Below are 17,658 nucleotides of genomic sequence, written 5' to 3'. Positions count from 1 at the left end.
ACTCAGACCTTTGTGTAGAATTGAAAATAACTGATATTGCAGTTACGTTGTGATGTTTACTAATGTTTTAAACCAGGGTTGTCAAACTGGCGGCCTGCAGGCCACATCCACCCCGGCTCTGCAAAGGAAAAAATGTCATGATACATCACGATATGTCATGTAACGTGATCATGTTTGACACCCATGTTTTAAACAATGCTGAGCAAAGGGATATTTCTGATTTTTTCCCCTGCCAGTTCTCATTTAGTTTAATGGAAGAGAATTTACTTTCAAAATATCTTTCAAAGGCAAACAGAATTGTGAAGAAACTAATGGGATGTTTATGGAGATTCTCAGCCATCCAGATCATGGTTGTCCCAAAGATGCTTTTTCAAAAGGCAGCTGGACTTTCTTTATTTTCCTTGAAGACTTCTCATCCAAGAAGCTTCTTCAGTTCTGACTGAATGGTGGAGAATGGAAGGATTTATATTCCTTGTGCTCATCTGGTTATTAGCACCCTTTCTGAGAATCATTGAGGCCGCTTGGAGGTTTATCTGTGATGGTTCCAAACCCATTTGCACTATTCAGGTGACCCTGGGGGCATAGATAAACTTCCAAGTGGCCTCAACAACTCTCAGAAAGAATGCTAATGATCAGATGACTGCAAGGAATATAAATCTTTCCTCCACCATTCAGTCAGAAATGGAGAAGCTTCTTGGATGAGAAGCAAAACATCTTCAAGGAAAAACAAGAAAGTTCAGATGCCTTTTGAAAAAGCACCTTTGGGAAAACTAATGGGATGGAGTACTGGTCTTGTATTTATTTAATAATGAGTCAGTCAAGAAGTAGGCATGTGAAAGCACAAAAGCAAAGAGAAAGAAGATTGTGTAAAGGACAAGGATTAGTAACCCGTTCTAGAAAGCATTCATCTCAGGGTCAGAAAAACAAAATAGTTTGTGTACATGCAATGTTAGTGAAGGGTGGATTCATGTGTTTATTACACAATCTGTTCAGGAGTCTGCAGAGTCCCTAGCTTCCTACACAGATTTCCAAGGCGAGATGAAATATCCCTCATTTTCAGTAGCTATGCTACTATCACAACTAATGGAGAGTCTTGCTTTTGATAAATTGTTGGAGATAATTCTTCTCACAATTGCTTTGAACACATATTTGGTGGGGAAGGTGGACCTGCCATAATCTTAAACATTGATAATTAAAAGGGTGGACTGACAGTTTTTATTACTGAATTCTCTAAGTAGATGGGCTAAATTTAAAATGTATCTGCATTCATAGAATATTAAAAATTGTGGTTTGTATGTAGAACAATATATATGGCACATATATGTATACCACAGAGTTTAGCCATCATGAATGTGGTCATATGATGAAAGGTTCACAATTCTGATTTTATTTTGTTTTGTAGCTTTGGAATATTGTGGCAAATGTTAGAATTTATTTCCACTAGAGTACAATTGAAAAACAGACAGATCAAAGAATCGATGACATATTAATCCAGTTGATTCTCTGTTGTTTCAGCATTTTTTCATACAATTGATAATGATGTTTCTTCTGTCATAACAGAAAAGATAGAGAATGGATGAATAAAATTATGATTTTCTGTTCCATCTTGTTTTAGAGGATATTAGATTTACTGGATTCTTAGCTGATGCATAAGCCATGTGTTTTCTGTGAAATTATCTGGTTAATAGTTTATTTCTATATATAAAAAGTCTGAAAAGACTTTGCATCTGATTCCAAAAGGTGATTTGGAATATGACGGTGAATGAAGGTAGATGCTTACTTTAATTCTTTAAACAGTTGAACTTTGAAACGACCGTGCAGCTGCCCTCACATCTGCATGAAGTGAATGAGAACAATTGCATGATACCAAGAAAAGATTCTATTGCTTTAAAGAGTTTAGGCTTCCTGCTTTCTGAAGCACTTCCTGAAATTGCTTTGAGGGATTCCTAAGGAATTGCAGAATTTTTGATCCCAATAGCATTTGAACTTCTTACAGAAGCCTCAGGTCCCTTTCTAACTATGCTCATTTTTAGTGGTGTGATTCCTCAAGTCAACTCTTAGTGACTATATAGATTTTTTTTAAATAAGTATAATGTAGAAACCAACAGAAAAAAGCTAGAAAAAAGTAACAAGAAAAATGCAGTGTGTGGCTTCTGGAATTCTTTCCAGTCCCTTTTAATTTTCTTGTGTGATAGAATAAAGTGTTTCATATACTCCTGTTCCCTGCTTTCCTCTTATGTTGCAAGAACAGGGCAACCTGAATATTATCTGCTCTGGGTCAACAGAGCATGAGAAGTGGGTTTAGAACAACGTTTCTCAACCTTCTCAACTCTAAGATGTGTGGACTTCAATTCCCAGAATTCTCTAGCCAACAAATTGGCTGAGGAATTCTGGGAATTAGTCCATACATCTTTAAAGTTGCCAAGGTTGAGAAACATTGGTTTAGAATAGGGGTATCAAACTGCCGGCCCATGGGCCGGTTGCATCATATGAAGGCTGCACCCACTCCAGTTCCAGCAATGCAAAAAAAAAAGTCATGATATGTCGTGCCATGTCACATGACGTGGTGAGTTTGAAACCCATGGTTTAGAATGAAACAACCTGTAGTACTGCAAGCTGTTGTCCAGCTACCTCTCCCAGAGCATTGTACTGGGGGGGTCTAGAAGGATCTTTTTCTCCACAACTTCCAGCCTGATCTAGCCTCTTTTGGACTTGTTCTTTCTTTTGCCAGCGCATCTCCAATGCTGTATGTGATCCTGTTTTGTTCAGTTTTCAGAGATTATTCATGTTGATGGGCAGATGGCAGAAACCTGACTCCTTTACATAAGTTGTTTCTTCTGTTTGTTTGGAAAGAATAAAAAAAAAACAAAATCACAGACATATTTGTGGTGTTGTCCCATCACACTGTCTCGTTGTCTCTCCCTTCCCACAGGGACGTTAAGTGCAGCCCTTGAGCACTAAAATATGTACTGCTGCTATATTTTATTTTATTTATTGCCAAATGTCTAATAGTAGTCATCATGGGGTTTTTCCAGCATGGCTCTAATATATGGTATGTATCCCACTTAGAAAATTGCCTTTCAAATGAAAAACATTTTTGATCTAAACACCCATTTGTTTGTTTGTTTTATCTTTCTTGGAAGGGCCTGCCATTGCATTAGGAAATACCTCAACACCTCACTCAGAAGCAAATTTGCCATTATGTACAGTATGTGACATGTTTGCTAATAAAAAGAAAACCACTTCTTACTAAATAGCACAATCCATATTTGTCAACAGGAAATTAAGAGCAGGGCAATTTTGCTTGGAAAGTCCCATGGACATTTGCACTATGACAAATAACAAAATTTTGTGTAGTGGAACATGAAATAGTCAATTTTTAAACCAAGATTTTTCGGTACTAAGAGACCAAGAGGTTTTCAGATATCTTCTGTATTATAATTAGATGATTTACTGATCATTGCAATATCACTGTCCATGCCAACTGCAAATCATTCTAATATATTTGCAAATCAACAAATCATTCCCAACTGCAGCCCCCAAGTTATTCTCATCATCCATAGCCCACAAATAGGTTGATCATGGCTTTATAACTGACCACCTGTTGTCAATCATTGCTTTGTCTATGCTAGTCAAAAACTAGTCACAAGCCAATCAGTGCACTCTCTCTCTGCTTCAAATCAGTCACTAAATTTACATCTGTCTCTATCCAAAGCTTCCATTTTATTTTTTTTTATTTTGGTGAAACAAATAGAAAAGATCCTCAGTTTATCTGGCAAGCTCTATTAATTGCACTACCCCAACTAATTCAGAGTCTGGCAAATCAGCAAACTTGTGTTTTGGATTTCTCTCTAACCTGGGCTGAATGAAGTGGAGTTGTATGAAGAAAATACAAATACTAGATGTCCTCTTCTAATGCCGTTTTCATAAACCGCAGAAATGCAGTTGTGTGCAATAGATAAGACATGTTCTATAACTCCCTGAGGTTCTTTGTCATAAAATGTTATTAAATTGATCATTTACTACTTCTAGGATTAATAAATACTTAAGAAAATAGTGGGGGAAATAATGCATTAATTTCATTTTAGATACCAGGAGGAACCATCATTCCTGATGGGAAGACAGTCATCTGGGATAACACAAAAGGCTTCATAATTCCAAAAGCAACATATAAATTCATAGGGCTTTTTAGCTGTGAAACTATTATTGATGGTCATGAATATAGCACCAAATACCTGACATATAGGCTAAGTAAGTACTTTTCTATTCATCTCAGTTTTTCTTTCTTTCTGTTTAACTAATCATCCATCCAGTTCAATTTTGCTTTTTTATATTATATAGACAATGAAATCATTAGTGTTCAGGTAAATGACTCAAAACCAGTGAAGCTATTCAAAGGACAAAGTCTGGTTCTCAACTGTAGTATCACTACAACTTGGAACACCAGAGTGCAAATCACATGGACTTATCCTGGTGAGGTGTGTACTCTTTCCTTTTCTTTTTAAAACATTAATGAACAGCCTAATAAAATATTAACTAAATAAGTGTACTAGTTCTTCTGCTGACTTTTCTTATATGATTCATTTTATTTTCCATGTTGCGTTGGAAAATATACTTTTCATATTGCATCACTGAATGAGCAAGATTACATAATATAGTTGCATAAATTCAGTGTGCATATTTCATAATAAATTTATTTTTAAAATAAATTTTTAAAAACCTGGAAATTTCTTAGGTGTCGTGATTAGTAATACTTATTACACAATGTCAGAGGGTTTTATTTTATAATAGACTTCCTCAAAGTAGGCCTCCCACTCAGTTTCAGAAAGATACTAGTTGATTTGTTCAAAATTTCAGTTGGTCTCTGAGCAAATCACTTCATCAATGACAAAATATGGTTACAGAGCTTTTCTTCACCACATTTTTGCATATTCAGCCATGTACAAATATCTGCCAAATTTCCAAGAAAAGCTTGTCAATTTGCCATTGGTTTTTAATAAGGTTAATATATGGGAAAATTCAAACCTAGTTGAGGTTTGGCCTAGTCAACCAATGCTTAAGAGTATATTGCAAAAGGTCCAATAATCATTTCCCTTTTCCGATAGAACTTCCACTTTTCATCTGCATACATAAAGAAGGGTAATGGATACAGTATTACTAGCAGATCTCCTCATATTTTTCTTGGTTCTACACATTTTTGATTGTACCAGATAAGTCTGAATGCAGACCTCAATCCAAAATAATTTGCCAGATTACATGCTGAAGGATGGTTAATAACTTTTCACAGAGACATTTGTATCATAAAATTCATACTGATATATATTAAACATAATTATATAATATAATGTCTATATAACCATTTCTATATTCATAGAAAAATCTGGTTTATGATCCCTATAAAATAATTCTAAAACAGCAGGTTCTAGATGATATTCAGTTCTTTCCAATACAGTGTTTTTATGACCATATATCTAGGAATTGCATAACAAAATAGCATGAGAATAAAGTTAAAGCTTATCCAAAGCCATGCATTAAGATATTAGGGAGAAATTAAGATTTGGGGGCAGCCAGTGTGAAGTAGTGGGTCTTTTAAATAATTATAACAGTGATTCTCAATCTTAGCAACTTTAAGTTGTGTGTACAGAATTCTCCACAATTCCTCAACTTGGCTGGCTGGGGAATTCTCGGAATTGAAGTCTGCACATCTTAAAGTTTATGAGGCTGAGAAACACTGTTCTAAAGGGATAAACCCAGTTAAATAGGTACAGTATATTTGAATAAAGTCTCATTTAAGTTATGTTCATATTCTGTTAACTCATTTGATCTTTATTAGAATTAGATGCCCATTCCCCTTCAGATAAATATGCAGAATTTTCATTCAACAGCATATGGGCTTTATCTAATATCACCATTTTGCTCCAACAAGATCCAAACAATTAGTTAATCCCTTTATATCTTGAGGGCCAGTGGCTGTGAAAAAGGTAGATATTGTACATTTGTCATTTTTCAAGGAATATTTTCCAAAAGGAGAAGATTATTAACCATTTCACAAAGACTGGGAATGGTTATTATGTGAATACAATAGGAAAGTAAGTCTCAACACAGATCAATGTAACATTTTTGCCTGTGTAGATTTGTGTGTTTGTTTGAAGAATTATCTTTCAAGATAAATTAGTGGAAAGTTTCCATATCTAATTAACGATAATAAATTGTCTTTAATCTGGAGTTGCATGTTAAATTGTGACTACTGTATAAATTCCAAATAACAAATGTTGATAGTAATAAGTCCTGTGTTACTTTTTTCTTCTGTCTAGGCAAGAAAAAGAGGCACCATTAGTAGAAGCATTCAACAAGGAAAAGATGGGACCAACCTATTCTACAGCATCCTTGTTGTTGATAAAGTCCATGATATAGATAAAGGCCAATACATCTGCAATGCTAAGAGCGGACCATCACTCAAATCAGATAGCGTAACAGTTTTTATTTATGGTAAGACATAATTTATGTACCTTAAATGTCAGTTATCCATACTCACTGGCAAGGATTGCGATTTAGAGCTTAGATGAGACCATTGTTATGATTTTGTGCTTTTTACAATGGTTTGTCCGTGTGCCACTCAGTTGTGCTATATTTCACACTGTCACAATTGTGAAATAGGGAGTTGTACAAATTGACTAAATAAGGGCATAGCCATGCATATCACAAACCAATTCCAAAACATGTTTTCCATGTAGCTCAAAAGCAGCTGCTTAAGGCTTTACAGGTAGTCCTTGACTTACAAACAGTTCATTTAGTGACCATTCAAAGTTCTAACAGCAGTGAAAAAACTGACTTATGACCCTTTTTCATACTTACTATGGTAGCAGCATCCCCGTGGTCATGTGATCAACAATCAGAAGCTTGGCAATTGACTCCTATTTATGATGGTTGCAGTATCCTGGGGTCATGTAATCAGCTTTTGCGACCTTCACTTAACAACCATGTTGCTAACTTAACAACTGCAGTGATTTATTTAATAACTGTGGCAAGAAAGGTTGTAAAATGGGGCAAAATTCACTTAATAAATATCTTATTTAGCCACCAAAATTTTGGGCTCAGTTGTGGTTGTAAGTCAAGGACTATCTCTGGTGAGTTTCTTCCTCATGGCATTGCCTCAGTATTTTAAACGTAGCTTTAATTTCAAGTCCACAAGGGGATGACTTTCATAAGTTCTCATTAGAAGTAGTATATTCAGGCTACTTATTAATGTGTTTTATGGTTTGCATTGTTTTTATGTTGAAAGTGATATTGGAACTCAGGAGAGTTCTGATTTTATTGGATGATTAGTGAGGGCATCTTTGAGGGCTTCTTACATTATTCTTTACATGCAAAAGTATTCCTACTGATATTGACAGTCCCTCATATAGTCTTTTGTGTACAAATCAAATTGCCTATATTATGTTTAAGGTATTAATTAATATCTTTAGAACATAATTTTTTCCTCTTTCTTTTTTTCTTGTCTTTAAAGATAAAGCATTTATAACTTTGCAACATCGACAAAAAAACATGCTGGATGTTATGTCTGGCAAGAAGTCCTATCGACTTTCTATGAAAGTGAAAGCATTCCCTACACCAGAGGTTGTATGGTATGATTACAGTTACTTCTACCTAGAGAAAGAAGCCATTTATTTGACAAGATAACCTATTTGCCCAGGATTAAATAGTTCACCTCTAAGTAAAAAAAAAATTAAATAAAGATGTCCTGGAATGGACCTGAAATATCTGCTTTAATTTTCACTATTTAAGAATCTGCCAGATGACTGTGTTCATTTTATTGGGATTAATGTCTTGCAGTAAACGAAATTCAGCATATTTGATCAGAAAGAATACTTCAGCATTCTGTCACATATTTAATATTCAAGGAGGAAATATTACAAATTTTATAGATCCATTTTCAAACTGAATCGATAGTTTTATCTTGTATTTAAATTCTTCATGAAAATAAAATGTTGTTGGAAGAATTCGAAGAAGAAAAATACTGCACAATTTTTATTGGGTCAAGAACTACACTAATGTTTGAATAGTACATTGGAAGTCACATTGCATACAAGTTTGGAACTACGTAAAATATTTTTAAAATATGTCTGTAGTGGGACAGAATACAGAGAAAGAATGAAAAATAAATGTTAATATTTTTTAAGTACTAACAATTAAAATGTTTAATTATTTCCTACATGTACAATATTCACAAAGAAAGACTTTCATATAGAAGAAATGGGATAGCTGCGGTGTGTGGGTTTGCTGCAGACTAAGGAAACATGAAAGTAACATGCTTTGATTCCTTTATTCCTAAGGAAACTTGAAAGAAACATCCTTGATTCCTGTGACTTTTGGCATTGCAAGGCCAAAGTCACAGGTTGTATATTTATTGATTCAAATAAGAATTCCATATACTTGAACAATATATAACTTTCAGGACATACACATTTAATACCTGTTGTGAGGCTAAATTGGGGAGATTCAAAGTATGGAGCTTTATTAAAGAAGAAACCAAAGCAAAGCAAACATTTAAGAAGTTCTACTTCCAGTTTCTACTAACTACTGTTCATCAAATAACTCTACAAAGACCATGCAGAGGATGTAAGGACAGTCATTTGACTGTTACTGTTCTCAAGCAACTGACAATAAATACAATAGTTCTGCAGTTGGTCAGAGCCAGCTTTACCATTATATGAAGTAAAGCAGCTAGCACAGGTTGCAAGTTGGGAATATAATAGAAGTGTAGCAAACCAATTTTTGTTTTTATGATCAGAGATCAGAAGTAGCTTTTCTGTTATATATATGAAAATAACTTGGCTTTGGATAGTATACAAATTGACTTGGTTGAGTCGCAGCATAGTTTTTGCTCTGCCTCAAGCAGGAAAACTACTTGTACCTTATTATGTTTTATCATAAGACCCAGAAGTCCTTGTTAACTTTATCTTCCATGGATCAGTCAACTCCTCTTTTAATGAGATTTCTTATTTTCCTCCCTCACAATTCAACAGACATATGAAAATTCATAAATGTAATATAAAAATGAGTTCTACATTTTGTCACTGGCATTTTCATTTTGACACTTTCTTTCTTCATAATAAAGCGTGAACATCTTAAAGGGTATGTGCTGTCCTGTGAGAAAGGAAGTTATTTTAACTGGTGCCTAATTCTGAGATGCTTATTAAGTTATATAAATTATATCTGCAGTAGCTAAATGACAAATTCTTATGGTCTTTGGTTCAAATCCATTCGTTAGCAAGATAAAAAGGGTGTTGCTCCCTTGTGATACAATAGAAACTTCCTCTCTTTTCCCTGTCAGTGAGAGAATTAGCCCCTGTGTCTCTCTGTGTGTAGTGAGTTCCCCATAATACGTGTTTTAAGCTTCATTCTGTTAGTACATATTTAGGGTTATGTTTAGAAGTGCCCACATGTTCCAAGTGGATCTAATATAGTCATTTATCAGCCTGCAGTTTTAACTAGCGATAAAAGGATAACAGTAGTCATGCCAAATTAAAGTTGAAAATTCCAGTAACAGCTCTCCAAATGTCTGTTTGCTGATTTTTTCCCCTCCTAGCGAGGGTGTGCCAGTGAAGGCAATTGTCTAGGCAAGCACAAAGTACTGAACATGACACAACATAGTAATTCATTCAGAACAATAAAAATATTCAATTAAAATACAACCATAGCAGTTATAAAAATGTTTCTTCTCTGACTTTTGGAGAGAAAGATTACATTGACATATAGACGGCATGAGAAAAAGTATAAATGCAATCTCAGATGAATATTCTGCCCATGGACGTTTACAGTCTTAAAAAGGTTCTGAATCAGACTTCCATGTTTTGTCTTTCTTTGTTTTTTGTTGAGGTCACAAACTTTCTGATTTTATTGCACTGTATGACTCCACCTGCCTACGCTTTTATTTGCTTCCTGCTCAGTTGATCAGCAGTTGCTCTGAATCATTGTGTTAAAATAATCAGTTACTGTACTTAAAGAGTCCTTAATCGTAAGGCAGTGAGGAATGAATATTTCAGTGCACAGAGGGTGACAGGAAGGCAAATATGCCTATGTTGTTGTTTAGTCTCTAAATCATGTCTGATTCTTTGTGACCCCATGGACCATAGCAATGCCTGTCCCTCCTGTCTCCCACTGTCTCCTGGAGTTTGCCCAAATTCATGTTCATTATGTCGATGACACTACTTGAAGTCAAAATATCAAACACGTGTGCACTCACTCACACAGACCTGTAAAATACCAAGTTCTTATATTAGATTTAAAAAAAAAATCATGTTTTTGTTTTTGTGTCTTGTACCCGAGATCTCTCAATATATGGCTTCTTTTGCTAATGACAACTTTAAAATTATGTGCCAATTACTTAAAGCCATAGTATTTGCATGCAAAGGAATTTCTCCAGTTTATTAATCTATATATTATTTCAACAAAGACTACCTTTGCATCTTTTTCTCTATTAGAACTATGAAGTGATCTTAACACTTCATGATAAAATAATAGGCCTATAGGATTTGGAAGTTGCAAAACATCCTGGAATTAGAAAAAAGCCAATATTTAATATGTTGTTACTATTAGAACAACTTGTTGCCGTCATGAGGGTACCAGAAATTATGTTTGTGTCAAACATTTTAGAAACTTAAATTTAGCGAACTACTGTTCTATGATCTAATAGAAGGTGCATTTCATAAATCTTAGAAGTACACACAAATATGCATATAGATAAGAGATTCATGAGGTAAAGAAAATATTTCTCTGAATCTAGTTTGTTTAGGCAGACATGTCAAACTCATGATGTTACGTGACGTCACGCAACGTATCAGGACGGTTTTGCCATTGCCAGCAATAGGGTGGGCATGGCTTCCGGATGATGTGTCTGGCCCTGGGCCGGCAGTTTGACACCCCTGGTTTAGAGTATTAAGACAATTTAGTCATGTTGTTGGCCTTACTGTTGAAGTATTATTAGAGGTAAACATCTTGGACAGATGTGCTCTAAAAAAGTGATATAGAGAGGAAGGATTGCCCCCTCCCCCGCCACTCCTACTCCATCACAATAAGATACCTTATAATTTGGCCCAAACAGAGAAATGTGTGTTTTCTGCAAATCCATTGTTTTTCTGCACATTTCATACAACCTCTATAGTTCTAATTGACCTGAGATTTACTTGGGTCATGAACATACTATTTAAGGAGTGTTTTTGTATTACTTGCCTGTGAAACAATGGTATCAATTTTGATCTCATTTTTGTCTTTGTTTTCATTCAAATCATTCTAAATGGTAGTGGCTATTCCTGAATTCATTAGTGTTTCGCAAAAACAGTCCTACAAGACTGATTAGGAAAACAGTTCCCTACATGCATATGTGGCATTAGTTCACCATACTTGCAGCCAAATTTAATGTGTGCTCTAAAGCTTGGATTTCCACCTTTGAAACAATCACATTTCTAAATAAAAAATAGAAGCTGGAAAAGAGTTGGATGCAGGCCCACAGCCTGGGAATGCTATTTGCCATTGGATTTAAAGGAGGTAGCTGTTATGAAGAGTACATTTGCTTATCACAGCTAGTGGTTTGCTATGCCTTTTCCTGGCCTAATTCAATCTGGCAATTGCCTCTTATCTTGACTACTACAATTTATTCTTCTGAGATCCAGTCTGAAAAAAAAATGTTGAAAGTAGCCTTTAGGCTGCTAACTGGTGTATTGTAAAATGTAAGGATCATGATTCTTTGATTGAAGAACCAGCATTAGTTGCCAATTGTTCATCAGATTCAATTTAACATATTAAATGGCTTAAGGTTTGAATAAGACTATTTCACTGTCATTAGCCTGTTATTATATGTTTTAAAATTGCCAGGAAAAGTTCTGTGTTTCTAGCACTTGGAAAAGACCCACCCCTGTGGAAACTCTGCCTTTAGAACACACATTTCATCCCAATTAGACCTCTGAGAGCTTCCAAGCCTCAAGTCTTTGACCATAGTTTCATGGTCAAATCTACTGACATGGTCAATTGCAATGGTCAATTCTCAATTTTTTGTGTACTATTATTTTTTAGTTTCCTCACCTCTCTTTTTATGTCGGTTTTATTAGCTACTTGAATAGATTGAACAGAAATGCAGGAAATACCACAAATAATCAATAAAATAATGTTTATTAAAGTAAAATAATGAGCAGACATTAGCATTGCTATATTAAACATTTTAATTAATTTTTATAAGATCTAAAATTAAATCATATATTTAAAAAGATATTGTTGAAAACGTAAGCAAATCAACAATTATTAGCATTTTAAGTGTATGCTTCCTTGTGTATACACCTGAGATGTGGCATCAGATCCCCAAATATCACACTTGGTTATATCCACCTCATCCTCTATGACTGGTTTGCATGAGGAGAGGGCTGCTGCCTCCTCCTCCTCCTCCTTTTCTTCTTCTTTTGACTAAATGGTACCATTTCTTTCTATAAATCAGCCTCTGAGAGCCTTAGCAGTAGTAATAGTAATTGAACGATATTAGAAGGAAACTCTCTTTTTCAGAGTGATTTGTCGAGGAGTTTAACCATTTAGACCAGACATGTCAAACTCATATCGGAGCAATGGGGTGGGCGCGGTTTCCTCGTGACGCTGCTGGCCCGCAGGCCGACAGTTTGACACCCCTGATTTAGACTGGCTTTCAAAAGAACCAGTTGTTGATTCTGAGTGATCATTTAGTCCAAGGGTGTCAAATTCACAGCATCACATGATGTGTCACAACATATCGCAACTTTTTTCCCCTTGCTGGAACTGGGGTGGGTGTGTAATACATCCAGCCCACGGGCCGGCAGTTTGACACCCCTGATTTAGTCCAAACAACTACATCCAATATAATAAAGCTTCATCATCTTTGAGAAGAGTAGAGACATAATACAGAACTATTTAAATGTCACGCTGATGTTAAGAATGACATTTCAAACATTTGGGAGTTATTTTCAGTTTCAAATTATTGCCAGTAAAATTATTAGCTTTGTAGATTTAAGATAGTATTAAAATAGGAGAAATTTTTCTGGATTGTATGTTCAAATATTCTGATGTTCCCTAGAAATTTTAAGTTTGGAATGTCTTTTAATAAAGAACTAAAACAGGAGGAATTCCACACACTCCAGGAGACTGTGGTTGTAGTTAACTCCTGTCACTTTTCTGTATCCATGTATTCCCTAATAATATTTAATAAAAGTAATGTCCAACATTTCATTTCATGAATACTTCAAACACTTTACATTTCTTTTAACAACTAGTATTTGAGTAGGAGTGAAATGAGTAAATGAATAAAAATGAAGATTATTAGCAGCTACCCATTAATAAGGATTTTGAATAAATCCACTAAATTGACCATTAATTAGCTTTTAAACATTTATAAAGTCTTGTAATATAATTTGTTCCTCAAACCCTCAATGTCTTACATCAGACCTGCACAGCAGGGCTGAGTCTGGTCCACAGAAGACTTAGATATGGATCACCTAGACATTATTCAAAGCCTGTCTTTAAAGATTATCATTTTTCATGGATGTAAGTGGAAAATTAGTAAATACACAATCGAAGAGTAATCATATTAACCACATTAATGTAATTCCAGTGAATTACAAATTTTTTTCAGTTTTTATACCTGCTGTTCCTATTTCTTCATATTGGCCTTAACTATAAAGTATGCCTCTAGCGTGCTACTAAAAGAATAAGTGTGGTTCTTGATCCGTAAAAATGTGCTCTGTTTATTTCCTATAAATGTTTATATATCACATAGGTAGCATATGTAGCAACATCACAAGCAATTATGGATTTGATTGTCTTTTCACAGGTTGAAGAATGGGTTACCTGCTGCTGAAATGTGTGCCAGATATAAAATTAAAGGTTTCTCACTCATTATAAAACATGTTGCTGAAGAAGATGCAGGAAACTACACTATAATGCTGAGCACCCGGCAATGGAACCTACAAAAAAATTTAACAATAACACTCAAAATAAATGGTGAGTCCACATTACTATCAATGACAGTAAGCTGCAATCCTATAGACTACTTATTTGAAAATTAAGTTATCTTGAATTCTGACTAAACATAAATATTCTAAAAATGTTTTCATTATCAGAGATCACCGTATTATACTAAAATCATTCTGACAAAGGTATTAGTATCTTTTAAAAAATGGCATCTCCCCGCTCAGCTTTTCTGTCACCAGCTGATTAGCTTATGTGCTGCACTACCACGCAATGGTCCGTGCAGATGGGTCGTTTGAGCCGATGGGTCGTTTGAGCCAGGCAGCTCTGCCTGCAGCCAATGCTCTCTCTTCATCTTTCCTCTTCATCTCATCTCATTGGCTTCTTACAAAAAGAAGGGGGGAAAATAAGGTAGTCACTGTCAGATGAGGAGTGTAATTGTTTGTCTGCTGGAGAAAGATAGGGCAGAAGGAGCCCACCACTTGGATTCTGGAGAGAAGGAGGGAATTCTAGAGGAAGTAGTTAGGTCAGGTTGGAAGTCCCTAGAACTGTAGCTCCAAAACAAGCATTGCAAAACTGCTATTGCAGCATTTTTGAAACAGAGGACAATCTGTTTCTGATTTTCCAAGGTTGTTGGAAGTTGCATTGTAGGCAGCAATGATGTCAGATCAACACACACCGTATGTGGAAGAGGCCAAAGTCTTAGTTTTTCTTTAGAAACAGTAATTATTTCCACTTTATTTTAGAATAAAATTTCAGTTTACTCCTGTTCTTGTTTGTTAACAGTGAAACCTCAGATTTATGAAAAAGTGTCATCAATTCCTGGTCCTAATCTCTATCAACTAGGAACTAAGCAAATTTTAACATGCATTGTTTATGGTATTCCTCAACCTGTGATAAAATGGACCTGGCAGCCTTGTCAACAGAACCATTCCAGAACAAGGTAGATCATTTTTTTATCCTTGCTTCCAATACTCTATCATGGGCCTTCTATGTTGTCATTAAACATCTTCTTCATGCAATTTGCAACTCAGCTTAAGATATTTACGATGTCTTAATATTTAAAATGTTTTAAATTAATTATGTTGGTATTATGAGTCGTAGAGGAGGAGGTGGGATGCCATGATGAGGCAAAACTGGTTTTACTGTGGAGTTCTTGGTGCTCTCTGAGCTTCGTTGTTTGCTTGCTGATGTTTTGTTACCCATTAGGTAACTTTATCCGTGTCACTGGTTTTGTTCCTCAGGCAGGTTATCTAAAGACATTGTTGGGATGAAAAGAAATTAAACAAGCCCTGATTTTTACCCTGAAATTGCAGCATACCTGTACAATGCTTATAAATATGCTGCTTGATTATGAGTTCGAATATCTTGCCTTACATACATATCAGACTGATGGATCTGTAATCTGAAAAACCTTTGACGTTCATCACTATCTGAAGTTCACTATACAAGCTTTAGTTCCTCTTCCTTCAGAGAGCATATATTCAAATATAGCATGATCACTTTCCTTCAAGATGCCACCTTTAATTCTTCATCTGATTCTTGTCTGTTGGTGGGGATTAAGAATAGTATAGGAGATCCTGCTTCTTTCACCTTTTGAGAAATGAAGTTGTCAGGAAGAGAGGATAAGAATGTTTTGGATCTCTGAGCCTTGGCAGCGTTAGATTCCCAGAAGATGTCAGGATAATTTAAATCCTCTGTTGGATGCCATATGAAAAGACTGGTTTACCCACCTGTCTTTCTGTCATCTATTTACTTATCTTTTTTCTTGGATTTGTTATTCACAAATAAATTATAGCCTTTTAGTGTTATGGATCAGCCATGAGTATCATTGTGAACCAGGTCATTCTCCCTTATACTGATTGGCAGTTAAGAGCAAAGTTCTTAACCAACCCAAAGATTGAACCCAGGATCTTTTTTAAGAAAAGAGTGTGATCACAGAGCTATGGTTATTCTCCTCTTCCTTTCTATTGATAGAATTAGAGGAAAAAGAATTAGCTTGGAAATGCACCACAAACTTCCGCTTACCCACTGGGACTAAATAAGAAAAGTATGGTGCCATTCATTTCTATAAGCAATAGAAATCAAAAAAGGAAAGGCCAGGCCAGAGGTAGAAGTAATGAGTGCCAAGGAAATGGACCAGATGTCAGCAGAAAAACATTAATGAAGGAGAATTGAGCAAGGACAGACATATGGGTGGAAACATGTGGCTGCATTGTTGAAGTGAAGAAAGTTGGTTATGCAAGACACTGAAAAAAGTCCAACCCAACTGATTCTTTGAAATTTGCTCCATTGTTGAAGAGTTCATAAGACAGTCTCTGAGACAATGAGATCTCTATATTCACACACTCATACTCTTCTGAGTGGGAGAAGACATTCTTTGACTGGGTTTTATTTTAAGGTAGCTCAACAAACAATGTGTTAAACAGTTTCATTTAATACATGAACTCAAAGACATACATTTAATACATGGGCTCACATTCCTTTCACTCTTGAATGAGAATTCAAAAACCCTTCCTTACAGCTGAGTAGAAGTAAATATATTGGTATAAACCTTGCTATCTTCTCTGGAAAACCCTATTCTGCAAAGGTACCATGGTAGTAAATGCTGCTGTCTTTATGTCTACCACATACAAGGCATTAAGAACAGGGATTGGCGGAATCCTCTGACTTTGTTTTTCTGCCTTCTCATCAGACATTACTACTCAGAGGATAAATATGCACTGAACATACATTCATTAATGTAGCTAGGACATAAAGTAAATGGCTTTGAGTTCAGTTATCTGGCACTATTAACTTCAAAAGAAAGAGATTGAAGAGCAATTTATATCAGCTGTTTATTTATTTAACATTTTTGTAGGCTGCTGCAATCCAGTTGTCACTCAGCAGCTTACACCAAAAGAATGCTATTCCAAAAGAACATTAAATTTGTCTTCAAAATCAGCCTAAATAGTAGCTGACCAAAGTAGGGAAAGTTCTTTCCACAGTATCAGTAGCAGAGAAAGAAATAACTCTCCCATTTCTTCACCATGTAAGCTTTATCCGCACTCTCTCCTCACCATTGGACAGCTGCTATTCAGGCTGATGCAAGTTCCTCAGCCAAGGATTGGGTCTGAGAACTAGCAGGTAAAGATGAGAGCTTGGTTTGAAAGATACTGTCCAAAGCAAAAGATGTTGGCCAGAGACTGAAGAAAAAAGACAGGCCTGCATCAGCTAAAGTGAGCAATTGATGTTAAGCTGGCTGTACTGCTAACAGAATGGTCAGTAAAATGCCTTAGATAATATCTACAGCAAAACTATGTTGCATTAAGGTGAAACATGACTTTAAGACTGACATAGATAAGGATGACTTCATGCTGACTTATGGGCTTGAGATCAGACAAAGACATTGTTCTGAAAGATTGCTGTGGTATGCTTGTGCTATAGACAGATGCAATGAACAAAGACTGAAAGACAAAACTACTAGGACAGTTTCGAGTCAAAGAGAAGAAAGTTTTTTGCCTCAAAATAACTTTTTTTGCCCAACAAAATTATTATGGAGTTAGGAACAGTAAAGCACTGTTTCAGAACCAGATATCTTCAACATGTATTGGCTCTTGACTCTCTGAATGCCACAGTAACCATGTGTCTGCAATTGATCAGATGAGTTGTAATCCCATTATGGAGAAGACTGTT

At 35.5% G+C, this 17,658-nt stretch overlaps 1 protein-coding gene across 2 annotated transcripts in view; it reads left to right on the top strand.

Moving 5' to 3' along the window:
• FLT1 (fms related receptor tyrosine kinase 1) overlaps positions 1 to 17,658 on the top strand; it is a 116,387-nt gene that overhangs the window by 22,854 nt on the left and 75,875 nt on the right. For both annotated transcript variants that reach the window (XM_039356916.1, XM_039356923.1), the window contains exons 5-10: positions 4,089 to 4,251; positions 4,342 to 4,478; positions 6,315 to 6,489; positions 7,508 to 7,625; positions 13,847 to 14,016; positions 14,770 to 14,926. In XM_039356916.1, the coding sequence (XP_039212850.1) occupies positions 4,089 to 4,251; positions 4,342 to 4,478; positions 6,315 to 6,489; positions 7,508 to 7,625; positions 13,847 to 14,016; positions 14,770 to 14,926 (920 nt within the window). The remainder of the gene's footprint in view (positions 1 to 4,088; positions 4,252 to 4,341; positions 4,479 to 6,314; positions 6,490 to 7,507; positions 7,626 to 13,846; positions 14,017 to 14,769; positions 14,927 to 17,658) is intronic.

Source organism: Crotalus tigris, unplaced genomic scaffold (assembly GCF_016545835.1).
Source record: "Crotalus tigris isolate CLP2741 ecotype Arizona unplaced genomic scaffold, ASM1654583v1 scf7180000017573.2180621, whole genome shotgun sequence".
NCBI classification, from domain to species: domain Eukaryota; kingdom Metazoa; phylum Chordata; class Lepidosauria; order Squamata; family Viperidae; genus Crotalus; species Crotalus tigris.
Note: the sequence above shows the minus strand (reverse complement) of the source record. Positions and strands in the feature narration are given on the sequence as shown.